This window comes from Cyprinodon variegatus, unplaced genomic scaffold (genome assembly GCF_000732505.1).
Source record: "Cyprinodon variegatus isolate N-32 unplaced genomic scaffold, C_variegatus-1.0 Scaffold1079, whole genome shotgun sequence".
NCBI classification, from domain to species: Eukaryota; Metazoa; Chordata; class Actinopteri; order Cyprinodontiformes; family Cyprinodontidae; genus Cyprinodon; species Cyprinodon variegatus.
The window spans coordinates 66,698-81,760 of NW_015151532.1; the positions used below are offsets into that span (position 1 = coordinate 66,698).

A 15,063-nucleotide genomic window follows, 5' to 3' on the forward strand; every position below is an offset into this window, starting at 1 on the left:
TAATAAACAGACACATAAACATTAGTGTTACCTGCATTGTAAAACTCTATTCTTATATTTTTTATTATCACATCAACTCTGGTAAATGGTTCATTCAGAATGTATGTGTTTGAAGTCTGTGAGGTAAATTTAAACAGTACAAAATATTTATTGAAAAGTAGAAATATTTTTCATAGAGTGAAGAGTTTTCATGTAAAAAAAACACACAATTCAGCCTTCATTTCAAACAAATAATGACTTTTAACAAACAGTAAGTGTATTTCTGCTTTAGTATGAAAAAAAAAAGTCAGGTAGGCAGTATTTTTTGTAAATCACCCATAAAAACAAAACAAAGTGCAAGATTACATTACATTACAATACTGCAACAGCACAGCTAAAATATGAAATGGAGGTATAATCAATGGACGCTCAGAGATGGTAACCTGGTGCTGTAAAGATGCCTTGTTTTTACTTAAAAAAGTACTTAAAAATAAGAAACTGTTTTTGACTTTGATCTGTTTGTGTAAAATATTTGGTTTCTTTTAAGCAGTTTAAATATAAATGATCAAATTCTTAATATTTGCATTATCAGAGAAAATAATTTCTCTTTAAAAAAAAATGCCCATTACATATTTTAGATGTGTTTAATGAGTATAAATATCAACAGCCTTATAGTTTTGTAGAAATTTCAGATTCCTTGATTGTCATATCCGTTTCTGTAAATGCTTTGTTGTCAACTCCCATGTGAAGGTCTGTTGGAGCCTTTTCCATCTCTCTAGATTCCTGCAGTAGGTTAATAACAGAATGAAACATTAGGAAGGCATACTTGGTTTTTTGCGTTACCTATTATCTAACAACATGCCAGGGTCAGCATTTTACCTTTGATTTACTGCAGCCACGGAAGCATATCAAGTCAGCTCTTCTTACGAAGAGGTCAGAGTTCATCTTCTCTTGTTTGCATCCGCCTATAAAATTGAAAAAAAAAACAACTTGTTCCTCTGTTGATTAACCATTAAAATTAAACATTAATGGTTCTTCTTTCACTCTGTCAAAAGCAGAGCGTCAGAAGTGAACTCTAACCTGTGATTATGCTCACAAGAAGGCCTGTCCCCACCGTGATCAACACGCCAAAAAGAGAAAAGTAGACGTAGGACAGAGAGTACCAGGTGTCTGCTAATGGAGGCCTGAAACTGACAAAAAATGAATAGATTTAGTGCTTGCCTGTAAAATTCACTTAAAATAATAGATAATTATTGATCAGGTAATTCAGAATGCATAAAATTCCACCGGTAATTTTTTTATCAGCAGGTGGAGCTATTGTTCTACATGATGTAGAACAAATATAATACAATAAAACCTGCCTTTTCTCAAGAATGTCTTTATTACTGCTGTTCAAAAAAGACCTATCCAAAAAAAAAAAACAATTTTGAGTCATGTTGAACTGATGCAGATTGGTCTGTGCAATTTCAATTTGTATATTAGGAACCTAGAGGGTGTTAGCTTTCAAACTATGTATTGCACATGTAATCTGGGCTTACAATTCCTAAGTTATTTACTTTTCAATTTGGATATGCAAAATAGGTGAGGATACCCAAAGTGAGGTAGATGTTAAGAGGTTAATTTGTTGAGAAAACTTTGAATCTTTCAACTTGTTGTTTTAGAGAAACATGGAATGAGCTGTGTCATTTATGGGGAGGGTAATTTGGTAATAGCAATATCACAACACATATTTCAAATCTGTTTTTCACCTTGAATAATCTGCCTGGCTTCTGGTTTAAAATAATAAATTCTTTACATCTAAAGAAAAAAAAAATTCCCTGTTTTTATGTAAAATGACCAACTCTGGTTGTGTTGTCGGGATGGCTGAACTGGTCCATGGAGTTGCTGTCGTGTTGTTTAGGTCCATTGTGTTGTTGCAGCCTACAGTGGTGACAGGAAGGGGAAGTGTCTTGTTAGGTGTTGGTGGGTAAAGCTGAGCTCCAATCCCCACCCATAGGGTCAACGCCAGCCCAACGATCAGTCCAACCAGTCCTCCCTGAAAGGTAAACATGACCTCAGTCAACTTCCATCTCATGGTGTCACATTCCTTTTTCTACAGCCAATGCTTTGTTGTCCAGCAGTTCAGTTGTGCAATAAAACTTTCCAGTTACATCAAAAACACTCACTGTTGGATTTGTTGTGCGGAAAAGAATGCCTAAAAAATATAGGCCAAGAAGAGGTCCACTGATCATACCAAATATGGACAGAGCTGCCTGAACATAGAACAAAAAAAAATCAACTGGTAGCTCTTCAGACTTACCACTTGGTGGTGCTGTTGAGCTAAAAACAATCGCAGCAGATGCTTTATGTTAAATGAGAGTTATACCTGCAGAACACTTCCCATTGCTGAAGCAACTCCAGCCATTCCAATACACACACCTCCAAAGAACACACCTGGGTGTTGGGAGATAAAAATATCTTTTATAGAATGGTCTTAGAATTGGCAAATATATTTTTTTCCCATAATCAACAAAAAAAGCAACATTTTGGCTCGCTGGGGGAATGCTAAATTTTAAATTAGGTTCTTAGAATCTATATGCAAGCTATAATGAAAACTACATCATCTAATTTTGGAAATAGGTATATTTTAGAGTGCAGTAGCCTTTTAGTGGAAGCGTTTTTCCTAAATTAGAGCAGGTATGTAGAATTTGTCTCAGGGAGCCCCACCCTTCATTTGGGTTGCAAAAGCCTTCTCAGAACCAAATTAATCTTTGATGCGTTTCTCAGTAGAGCTGTCACACTACTCTGCAAGTTGCTGGAATTAAAAACCTGCTTCTGGAAATACGCTCGTGTGAATTACCTACAAAATACTCTGCATTGTGTGCTTCTTCACAGTTGTTAGGCAGCAGTCATTTATTTGTTATCCTACAGTACATTGAACTGGAAGTTCAAATACTTTTTATCTACCAAAAAAACAACCATTTAGATAAGATAAGATAATGGAAACTGTTGCTTTTCTTAGTCTCTCAAAGGTCAATATACTTGGTTGATGTATGTGTGAACATAAAATATGAATCTTTAAAACTCACTCAGGCCCATGTTCATCCAGCTCACTTGCTTCTGTGTTAGATCTTTCTTAACTGGAAAAATGAAGTCTTCCACAGTGACAGCAACGAGAGCATTAATGCTTGAGGACACGGTGCTGAAAATGTGTAAAGGCAAAAGTTTAGTAAAGTCAATCAGAAAAGGATTAGTGCAAAAATAACTGCATACATAAGTATGGGATGGTGTGTATGACTCCTAGGTTAAAAGCTGTAAAACGTATCTGTTGACGAGACAAAGTCGTGTCTTAAAAGTAAAAAATTAAACCTTATCAGTAAGAAGCATTTACTGATGACATAATTTCTATAAATATCTTTTTCCTTCTTTGTTTCAAGGCTTACCTTAGGGTCCCACTGTAAGCTGCAGCCACAAACAGGCCAGGAATTCCAGGATAGGCTCCCAGGATGTCCATCACAAGGTATGGCAGCAGCTAGTTCACAAATACAAACCAATTTTTCTGTCAAACCTTGTTTTCGTACTCAGCCAAAAGGCGTATTATACATGTGGTTGTCAGTTATGTAGAAAATGCTATCAGTCACCTGGTCAGAAGTTTTTACGTCCCCATTTGTAAGTGGGTCACAGTTTTTGTAAATGGAGTACATAGTGAGACCAGAGAACACAGCAAGACTCACTGTTGTCCACAAACCAACCATGTTAACATACAGAGCCCTGGAGGATCAGATATGACTTGTTAGCACATGAACCTGTGCTCACTGCCAAAGGTGCATATGAATTACAGTGTGGTTATGCTCACATCTTGGCATGTCCCAAGGTTTTGCAAGAGATGTAGCGCTGCACCTGGGACTGGTTGATTGAGTAGATAGAAACCCACATTATGCTGCCACCAATCACTATGGACCAGAAAGTATGGCGCTTGAGAGGATCTGGATCAAAGCTGGAAAAGTTCAACAGTATGAGAGAGTTTAAAACATGCCCAAACACATATTGCCTTTTTGTTTTCTTTCAGGTGTTTCCTTCTTTGGATATACTGTACTTTGAGGGTTGAGCAGGGTTTCTATCTAAAACACTCAATGCTTGCAGTTTGTCTTTAGTTTCTTGTCCTCCGACTTGGAAAGTGTGACTACTTTAATGTAAGTTTAAACAATATTTAGAAGAACTGCTGTGCACATACTCAAAGGCCTTCAGTCGGCCTCCTTCGCCAGCATCTTCCCAGATTCTTGTCAGGCCGCCTTGTAGTACAGCTCCTCTTGCTATAACAGCTACAAATCCTGCCAGCATGATCACCATCTGCAGCACATCTGTCCAGATAACTGCTTTCAGGCCACCCTGGTACAGAAATCATATTTCAATAATAATAAAATTATGCTAATTTAGGTCATCCATGACATGTTAGTTCTCGATCAATGATTTATCACACCAATAATAGATATCATTCATATTACAGCCTCCAATATATGATATGATAACCTCAAAGTTCAAATGTGGTCTTTTTTCATGCTAACAGCACAACTGTTAGATCTACAGTAGTCATGCTAACTCTGAGTTAAAGTCTAAATCCTCTATTTCTTTTGTTTTGAATTTGCATTAAATTAGGTATGTGCAATCCCTGTTTATTGTGAAATAATAATTAAAGAAATACGAACCAAAGTACAATAGACGATGCATACTGCCCCTGTTGCCACCAGCACTCCCCAGAGATCCAGCCCTGTGACTAAACAGTCAGGAAAATGTGCTATTGTAAACAAATATCCATTCCATATAGCTTTTCTCCATCTTTCTGTGGGTTGTTTATTATTTTATTTATCATTAAGCATCAATTTATAACTGCTGAATCAGTGTGAGAAGATCCGACAGAAGACTTACTTTGATTTAGTGCAAGAGCTGGAGCATAAATGACCAAACCTGTGTAAAGGGCCTGAAAAACAGCACCATCAATAAATGAGCTGCATACAGAGAATTGTTGTATTACCATATTCACATCACCATGGTACACATATCTATAATCAGTATTGCATGATGTAAAAAGAGAAGAGACCAGATGCTATTTGTAATTTTATATTTGCATCATAGAGACTTTGTTTTTCTTTTGTTTGTTGTCTTATTTGGAAAAAAAATGCTTAATCTTTATGATTGGCCTGAATCCTTATCTTATTTTAATTAAGAATGCATGCTTTACCGTTTGCACAATGTACATTGATGTTCCAATGAGCCGGATCACCCGGTTAAAGCGCAGCTCCAGGTACTAGAAATGAAAATATAAGCAAAAGATTAGACCTAATTTCAAATATTATCCAAACACGCAATAAAATCATTGCAAATCATTGCAAAAAGCTATGATTTGATTGATTTATTTCTAGTTTATTTGAATTTGCCATATTTTAGTTCTTTCTGTGCTGTTTTAGATATTTTATTATTTAATTTGTGTGTTTTCCCTACATAGTGTTTTTTTATTAATGTCATCCCAATCATTTGTGAGTCAAGCATAAAAACAGCTCTGTTAGGGCCTCTGGGGTTTCGCTGTTTTTCTGGTTCGAGTGAGATTCCTGTCACAGAGAGGATTTGTGCTGATGCCTGGGCTGACCCCTGTTTCTGCACACCTGAGAATATTTCTCAATCAGGATGACTAGCGTTAGCGGTGTAAATAATAATCGTTTTGTATCGATGTATCGATCCAACTGCCGACGATCCGATGCATTGATACGTCCACGATAGTATCAATTCTTTTTTTTTTTTCTCTCCGGTCTATTTTTATCCATTTGCTCCTGGGCGTAATTCTCCCTCCCGTGCTGCGGTGGCGCTAAACCTATTTTGCCCTCCTACCTCGCTTCCTGGTTATACTCTTACAGCAGTGTGTTGCAGTGAGCTTGATACAGACATTTTTGATTTATGCTCAATATTGAAGCGTGGTCTGAGCTACATGCTGTGGGTCTAGATACGGCCGAGGCGGCGAGGAAGTGGGGGCGAGTTTAGTACGAAGACAGAGGGACATGAGGGCCAAAAAGAGCGGAGATCCAGAATTGCACTCATTGCACGGATTTTGTGCAGTATTTTTTAATGTAATTTTTTCTACTTCTGTTATTTGCTGTTGTTTCTCAAAAAAATGCATAACGATATTACAGCTTTCATTGATTTATGTCAAATTTGAAACATTGTCTAGCCTGTAAGGTGTAAAAAAAAAAAAAAATTAACCAATTAATCGAATCGTATCATGGTGTATTCTTGATTATCGAAAATAATCTAATTGTTGGGTCAGGAAATCGATACTGAATCAAATCGCCATGATGGGTGTGATTTACACCCCTAACTAGTGTGTATACAAGGAGGTAAAGGATCATCTCTTTTCATGGATTATAACCTCTGTTATTCCAGCGAAAGACTTAAACTAGGAATATCCTAATCTGTCTTCTTGTGAATCTCTTTTACAATACAATATAAATCCCTTTATGGTCCAACAATGGGAAAATTCTCTGGTGTTTACAGGAACAAAAAGATTATTTAAAACAATTGTCACACAAATGTGGACCGTAGAAATATTTATAAGACTAATATAATACTGAAGAGTCAAACAAGAATATAGAGATAAACAATAAAATACTGTACTGTAAAGTGTTTTGAAAATATAAAACTGTGCATCTGGAGAATAAATAACCAATATACAGCAATTGACATTTTTACAGTAATGGATATTTGAAAATAGCAGCAACATCAGAGATGTGCAAAATGACAGCAGCAGGTTATTTAACTGAATGAGGTAGAAACTGCAATATAAGCATGAATGTAACAACTTATTGAGGTTTTTGGGAACAGTGGTGGTTCTAGAGTCTTACAGCTGCTGGGAGGAAGGATCTGTGATAACGCTCCCTGTTGCATTTAGGGTGCAGCAGTCTGTCACTGAAGGAGCTCTCTAGTTCATTAACAGCTTAATGCACGGGGTGGGAAACATCCAACAGAGATGTTAATTTAGTTAGGATCCTTTTGTTTCCCACCTCCTGGGTTCAGAGGGCATCCAATCATAGAGCTGGCCTTCCGCATCAGGCTATCCAGCTGCTTCCTCTCAGCTACAGATAAGCCACTGCTCCAACCAACAGCTCCATAGAAGATGGCTGATGCCACAACAGAGTTATAGAAGGTCTTTAGGAGCGCCCCCTGCACTCCAAAGACCTCAGTCTCCTCAGCAGAAAAGAGTCTGCTCTGACCTTTCTTATACAGAGCCTCAGTGTTGTGAGTCCAGTCCAGTTTGTTATTTAGATGAACACCTAGGTACTTATACAGTAAGTGTCCACTATCTCAATGTCTGTTCCCTGGATGTTCACCAGTGTCAGTGGAGTGGATCTGCTTCTGTGGAAGTCCACCACTAGCTCCTTGGTTTTCCCTGCATTAATCAGGAAGTGGTTATGCTGGCACCAGACCACAAAGTTCTGGGTCCACTGTCTGCACTCAAGTGATGAGGCAAACTATTGCAGAATCGTGAGAGAACTTCTGGTGGTGGCAGCATGGAGTTGGTGGAGAAGTCTGCAGTATAAAGGGTGAGGAGGAACGTTGCCAGTCCTGTGGGACCCCCGTACTGAATACCAAACTATTTGAGACTCAGCCCTGTCCCCTGATATACTGTGGGTTGCAAGTGAGGTAGTCCAGAATCCACTTGGACATGTGCTGATCCACTCCTGACAGCTCCAGCTTGTCCCTTAGGACTCCTGGCTGGACAGTGTTGAAAGCAGTAGAGAAATCAAAGAGCATGATTCTCACAGTGCTTCTCTAGGTGAGTCAGAGCTTGGTGCAGGAGGAAAATGACGGTATCATCTGCTCCAATCCCATGACGTTAGGCAAACTGCTGTGGATCCAATGAAGCCTTCACCAGGGGGCGTAGATGGTGTAAGACCAACCATTCGAGGGTCTTCATCAGGTGTGAAGTTAGCGCTACCAGCTTGTAGCTGGTACCAATTTAATGTCTGGTATTGTTCCAGACAACCAGGGAACCTCAGTTCACCTCCATTCTTCTAGGAAAAGGTCTGATTTGTGTTGTGTGTCTCCAACATCTGCCTGCCGGCTCTCTAGCACATCATCACTTGCAAGTACCAACGCTCTCTGATGTCACTTTCATTCTGCTGAACCTCTGGTGTGCAGTATACACAGCCAGCTAAATCAAACCCCTACAGATCCATGCTACCTCCCCTTCATTCACTAAATAAGCAAATCAATCAGTTAATCAGTCTCATTAGAACAACCAGAAAGTTCAACTGACTTCCTGTAGTTCTCCACTTTCTTAATTTTTGTTAATTTTATAGACTAAACATTCAAATGTACTGGTTCTCCCTGTGATTCTGCTTGTGGCTCAAAAAAAACTACAAACCAACTTATCATTTCTTATGCTTAAACTGCATCTTTATCCCTGTAACCTTAACTCTGTTTTAACTACATTGCTTTTGTATCTTTAAAAAACCAGAAACGATATTGCAATATAACAGATTATATAATTTCATAAAGTATGAAGTTATTATATGAAAGATGAACATTATTAAATTATTCAGCCAAAAGATGATGCATTTTTCAAATCTTCCCTAGTCTCCTTTTTGTTGTTTCTTAAAGTCATTGTCTTCATAATCACCCTACACCCCCCCACCCCATACACACAAACACAATTTTTTTTAAATCTAACTTTAATAGAGAAGTCATTTTATCCCAGCATTGTTCAATCTTAGGAATTTTTGATTCAACTAAAGAAACTCATTAGACATGAGATGTTTTGAGGCAGGCTGTTACCTTCACATGGTTTGTGTATGTGAAAGAATGCTACTGTCTTAAAAAAGGAACCTTTTTTAGCAAAAAATAAGTCAGAAGTTATTGTTAGATGGCTTAATAAAGAAAATTAATAGATTCTACTGAGATTTAAGATTTTCAAGATATTCAAACTAAATGCCTGGAGAAAGCCTGCAAACATGTTATTAAAGGTAACTTTAAATGTTGTTTGTCTCAAACCCACTATGATTTTATTAAGCTTTTTCTGCTCCAACTTCCTAGTATGCAGTCATTTAGAATATAAAGCATGTTCTTACCTCATAAGCGCTGGTGATCTCCAGTCGATAGAAAAGTGGTACAAATAATTCAGCAGTGATGACAGACATGATGGCGTAAGAGAAACCAAAGAGCCAGAAGGCAGCGCCATAGCCGTACGCCTCTCCAGGTGTGCCAATGACTGTGATGCCAGACATGAAGCTGGCTGTGAGAGACATGGCAACTGGTACAGCTGTCATTTGTCGTCCTCCTAACAAAAACTCTGCACTGCTGGTCTCCTTCCGACCCCGGATGGCTTGGAAAAGGCCGATGGCGGCTGCTCCCACAATTATTGCAGCAAACACCACATAATCCCAAACAGAAAAAGTGGGCACAGGGCCCCCGGTTCCAACCATTGTTAATCTACGAGGGAGTATAGGCTTCCTTGAACCTAAAATAACAGGGAAAATGTAAATATGCGGAATAAACAGTTTTGGTGAAGTTTATGTCCCTAGTTAAGGTAAAAGTAAAACATTACCAGCACTATAAGGAAAAAGATCAATTAAAGATAGCCAGGAAAAGGATTTCATTTGATCAAAGTTAAATTAAATTCAAATTCTCTTTACCAATTAAAGACTTTTTCCAAAAATTAAAGCCCTTAGTCCTACCGTGCCTTCAACTTTGTCGCTTCAGTCTTCAGTAGTTCATTGATAGTTCCAGCACCTCTCATGCAACTAGAAGAAGTCTGGTCAGCTCTAATGCATTCAGCAGACAATAAAGATTAGTTCCCTCAGGTTAATGATCCATCAAGGACACAAGGCAGTGAAGCCTTCCATAATTTCAGAGATTATAAAAGAAGATGATTGTTTGCTGTGTCGCGGATTGCGTTCTGGTAGCAATTAAAAGATTGTTTGGTGTCAATAAATCCATTTTTTGGCATAAAATCATCCAGTGACACATTGATGGGAGATCTGTTTATGTATCTTGGTTACTCAGTACCTCTTGGTTAAATAAAGAGTTCCTGGGGGAGGGAGGCTGGAATCCTCAGGGCTTGGTCTCTACTCCTGTCACCACATCAAATTGTCATTAGTGATTAATATTTACATAATTAATGTTTAGCTTTTCTTTTTTTTATCTACCCAGTACTGCACAAGGTAACATTTCATTTTAAAATCAATTACCAAACTGTTGTAAAAAAAAATGTCTGATTCAATTAGGAACATTTACAGAGATTTAAACATTTTTTTCTTCCTTTTTATAGACATCTTAAGTACTTGCAACCAAGAGGTTTTCTATGTTATCATGTCTACTATGTAAAAGTTGACTGTAGAAAAACCCCAGATGGTTCATAATGACAAGTTTGTTTTCTTAAGATTTATATCAGCATTTGAGAAGCAATGAGTGGCCTTGATACATTAATGCTAATTTAACCTCGCTTAAGTTTATACTGTCAATGTTAAAGGATGCATCTCATCTGCCTCTAAGACTATTAGATATTGAAAACATTGTGTGAAAGATGAGGAAATGAGTCCAGCTTGTTATTACTCTTGTTTTACATTAGAACACATTTATGTTTGTCTGCATGAACTAAAAACATACAGCAGACCAGCTCCGACTCATCAGTGCGTTAAAAACTGCTGCTTTCACTTCGTAATCACCTAATGTTTCCATTACAGTTTGACTACACGGGCCAATGATTGTTCAGACTTACAGATAAGAACACCCCCCATATAATTTTTGATGGGGGTTGGTTTATAATCCTATATTTGTCAATATTTTTTTTTTTTGTGACCATTGCCGTCACTGCTATGTATTATATCCACTATGAAAGCTGATTAGATAAACCTGCATGTAAAGCGCATGCCGTGCCAATGTGTTTTTACCAGCTTTCATCTTTGCTGACGTTAGAGTCAATCTTTAACTCAACGGCGCCAAAAACATACTTTAAACACACAGTAACACACACACAAAGTGACATTATTGCCCACTAACTTTTTTTCTGTTAATATTCAATCCAAAAAAAGGTTGATTTGTTTTAAGGAAAAGGTGGTTAAATTCACTCTTTAACTTATGTAACTCTCATAACATATACAATGATTTTTAGTAGAAGTGAAGAATGTTGGCACTTTGTCACAGTCTGCCATGGGTTAGAGCAGCGGTCCCATACCTTTTTTGCACCACGGACCGCTATATGTCAGACAATATTTTCACAACAAGCCGGTCCCATCTAGGCGTAATCGGAGACAATGACACACGAAGTGTGCTCCTGATGTCCAGTCTGCTCCATAGCTTTGTTTTGGTCGCTGTACCTGCAGAAAATCCTGCTTCACAAAGATAGGATGTTATAGATAGGATGAGTCTTGAACTGAATTAACCTGTGTCAAGAGGCACAGATGCACCGACTGATGTAATTGGGAGAGAAGACCGCAATTTTTTATATTTTTCAAAATAAAACATCACTCAGACTCGTCGATAAATTATATATATATATATATATATATACTTTTTTCTGTGCGGCCCGGTAAAAAATGACCGCCCGGTGGTTGGAGACCGCTGGGTTAGAGAATATCAATATGTTCATGTCATTCACAAAATGGACCAAAACATAAGGACACCACTTTCGTCAGAGATAGACGATAACAGTTAGCTTGGATTAGAGCAGATAGGATTATGTTTTCATGAATAGATTAATGAATAAAGTGTATATATCTATACAGTTCTGCAGGGATGATCAGAGTGAGAGCATTATTGGATCTGTAAGTGACCGTGTCCCTCACTCAACTGATTCTAACATCAATGAAAAAAGAAAATATTGATTCTTGATGTATTCTGTTTTTTTTTGTTTGTTTTCTTTTTCTCTAGCTCTCCTTCCTTTTAGAAACAAACCAGATGAAGGGAAAGCTAAAAATGGAGACATCAGTGTTCAGCTGCTGGGTTCTTTTCCTGCTCTTTTACCCAGCTGCTCCCATGTGTCTTCCCACGGAGTTCACTTTATTTGTGGAAAAGCCAGAATGTGATTATTGTGTTGCAATCAACACTACTATCTGCATGGGGTTTTGCTTTACAAGGGTATGTGTGTTTGTATTAGAGCGGACATTGTTTTTCTGGTTTTTTTTTTTGGTTTTTTTAGGGTAACAGTTTGTTGTACTGATGTCATATGGTTTAAATCCAAATTTTAATTAATTACTTAGAAGATATTTTTATTTGATTTTGCTTAGCTATAATCTTAAACATATATTTTTAATCAGCCTGACTCTAAAAAATTTGAAACTAATGTATTTTAGACGCTGCGCGTTTCAAGAAAGCAGCAGTCAAATATCCTGACTGTGCTGTTGAGAAAAAAAAAAATTACTCCTCCTGTGATCTTAGTTAGGTAATGTCTCCCACAAAAGAGTCATTTGGTGTCATTCTGACAAAACTCTTGTTTCATATTTTTCAAGTTTAATCATACGTTTAGATTATTCTATTTAGTTCATTCACTGCTTTAATCGTGTTAAAGCTTACTCTATGTATGTTCCTGTCAAATGAAATCATCACATGATCATTCAGCTGTTTACCATGTGCTTGTGTATCACGCAGGACAGCAACATGAGGGAGATTTTCCATCCGAGCTTCGTCGTCCAAAGAAGGTGCACCTATGACAGGATGGAGTATCGCACTGTCATTCTGCCTGGCTGTGGTCTTCATTCCAACCCTGTATTTACCTTCCCTGTAGCTCTCAGCTGCCACTGTGGAGCCTGCAGGACTGACAGAGACGAGTGCTCACGCAGAGTCAACAGCTACAATGCTAACTGTGTTAAACCAGTTGTGCGGGTTTATCCATACCCTGGTCAAAGCAACTACATGGTCCCATTTTAATTCCTCTGTTTATGTAAAGAAAGGTTTCCACCTTATCTTCTAATGGACCATATGGTGTTAGCACTGTTTCCTACTGTATCTTAATTTAATCAGGTTTTTGTCTGATAATACTGCTTCATTTTGACTCCTTAGTTTACTATGAGATTGACTTCCAATGTCTTTGTTAGCATAGTTTCTTATGCTTTCTCCGAGACTTTTAATGTTTATGCTTAACTGTATTTTCTGAATACGAGTCAAATAAAGCTTAAACGAAAGGGCTCTCATGATCAGGTGTCCTTGAATTAACCGTGTTCTGGTTCTTACTATAGTGTCTGTTTACTATATAACAAACCTAAAGCTGTTTACATCAACATTTCACCTTCTGATTCTATATTTACTAGAGATCTCATTCAGAGAAGTGAATGATTGTTGACACAACTCTGTTTTTCAGGAGTAAACGGGCGGATGTTTAATCTAATATTTGGCACAAGCTATTTACCAAACAGACAACTGAATGTGTCAGTTTGTAAGCTGCGTCCATATCTCATCCTAAGCCGGGTTTATGAAACTTTTATCGTCCATAAAGGGAGCTTCAATGACAGCTGGAGAGTATTAATAGATCAGAACTTCAGAGTGAGACAATGTGATAAAGTCATCCTATGTGACATTGCTGTTTCATAATCGTTCACTGTATTAGGCCACATTTTCTATAAACATTAAGATGTTATAATAGTTTTTTTGTATATTAAATACATTCTCAGATGTTTAAGTGTCTTAAAATATAAAACCTCAAAAATGTTACATATCCTCTGTTTGGTGATTTTATTCAATTTTACTTTTAAGTTCTTCCCTGTATTTGTTAAAAGGAGTGGTCTGTGTCAGCATTTATCTAAATTAATAGTAAATCAATGTCAACTTAATTTATTTTTATAGCAATAAATAAAAAAACATTTTATGATATAAAATCTAAATCCAGACTTAAACACTGTCTATTAAATATTGATTCTAATAGACTCTAAAACCTGATCATCTGTTTGGCTTTAGAATCAGACATCTTCGAGTCAGGAAAAATATGTTCAGTTACGTAGATACAGATCGTAGTCATGTTTATATTTCATAATGGGTTCAGATAAATTAATATACTGTTGGAAAGGAATAGGTAAACATGCTTAATAAGCTCCCTCCAGAGGTTTTGGTTGAGATTAACTGGTTCAATTATTGTAGAACCCCTCCAGTAGTTAAAAATGTTCATCGTGAAAAACATTTTAAAAAGTTATTTGAAACCTAAATATGCCAGAAATTCAAGTTATTTTTGAGATAAACTATATGCCAACAGGAGTGAGTCCTTTGGTAGAGATTCCTACAGTGGCTAAAAGTGGAATGGAAGGCAGCTCTCAGCTGCCAGCTCAGCTCAACTTAAATGGTATAGCACTTTGCAAACCCAAGGGTTGGTCAAAGAGTTTTACAAAGCAAACCAAGAAGAAAAATTCTAGAAAATAAATATATTTTTATATCCTAGGCAATATCCCATTATATGCAAAATACTACTCCTTAGTCTGCTCTTCTTTTGCATTTTTACTGCTGGAATTACCTTTTTTTTTTTGTTTTCTATACACATGACCAAGTGTTTAAACAATATCTCAAAGACCTGTATTTGTATGTATTTGCCTTTAGTCCTGACAGTTAAGGTAAGTCATCCTCCACTTCCTGAATGATGTTCTATTAAACCTCCAGTAAAAGGAAGTTCTTAGTAAGATAAAGCAATTTTATGGAACTTTAATAGATTGGAAAATGACTCATATGAACAACACCTTTTTTTGTATATGACTAACTCGTGATAGTTATCTGTTGTTTAAATTGCCTAGTTGCAGTTGTGTTTTGTAAAACCTGGTTACCTAAAGGATAAAACGTGTTTCCAAAGGAATTTGCTTGCATCAGCACTCCATTGAGACCAGCTATGTGGTGAACATGCCGATCACCTTTTCAGTCAAACATGCAGTTTTGCCGGGTTTTTTTACTGTGTTGTTCAGTACATCTGATAAAAAACGAATAAAAAGAAAAAAAACTTGAAAAAATGGATAGTTACCAACAGTTTTTAGACAAGATTAGTAACGTAGAAATATATTTTTTGATCCAGTCTTATAGCAGGGGTTGACGTTTAGGATTTTTACCACTTGCCCAAAGGGCAAGTGACTTTCACATTTCATTTGCCCA

The 15,063-nt window shown here is 37.1% G+C and overlaps 2 protein-coding genes across 3 annotated transcripts; one reads left to right on the top strand and one right to left on the bottom strand.

The window, feature by feature from the left end:
* Nucleotides 1-183: 183 nt before the first annotated feature.
* Nucleotides 184-9,808, bottom strand: LOC107101307 (sodium-coupled monocarboxylate transporter 1-like). Of its 2 annotated transcripts, none has more exons than XM_015400176.1 (16): nucleotides 9,681-9,808; nucleotides 9,075-9,463; nucleotides 5,198-5,263; nucleotides 4,885-4,936; nucleotides 4,665-4,732; nucleotides 4,193-4,347; nucleotides 3,815-3,955; nucleotides 3,600-3,729; nucleotides 3,402-3,490; nucleotides 3,048-3,160; nucleotides 2,345-2,412; nucleotides 2,145-2,231; nucleotides 1,821-2,014; nucleotides 1,060-1,169; nucleotides 859-944; nucleotides 184-762 (listed from the first exon to the last, which is right to left on the bottom strand). In XM_015400176.1, exons 2-16 carry the CDS (start codon nucleotides 9,426-9,428, stop codon nucleotides 649-651), a joined length of 1,827 nt encoding a protein of 608 aa, XP_015255662.1. In that variant the 5' UTR covers nucleotides 9,429-9,463; nucleotides 9,681-9,808; the 3' UTR covers nucleotides 184-648. The 2 variants fall into 2 exon arrangements, with proteins under 2 accessions (XP_015255662.1, XP_015255661.1); XM_015400175.1 differs by lacking the exon at nucleotides 9,681-9,808 and adding an exon at nucleotides 9,551-9,674.
* LOC107101308 (thyrotropin subunit beta-like) lies at nucleotides 3,433-13,056 on the top strand. The gene is made up of 3 exons (XM_015400177.1): nucleotides 3,433-3,478; nucleotides 11,875-12,081; nucleotides 12,592-13,056. The coding sequence occupies exons 2-3, from the start codon at nucleotides 11,902-11,904 to the stop codon at nucleotides 12,868-12,870; spliced, it is 459 nt and encodes a 152-aa protein (XP_015255663.1). The 5' UTR covers nucleotides 3,433-3,478; nucleotides 11,875-11,901; the 3' UTR covers nucleotides 12,871-13,056.
* The last annotated feature ends 2,007 nt before the right edge of the window (nucleotides 13,057-15,063 follow it).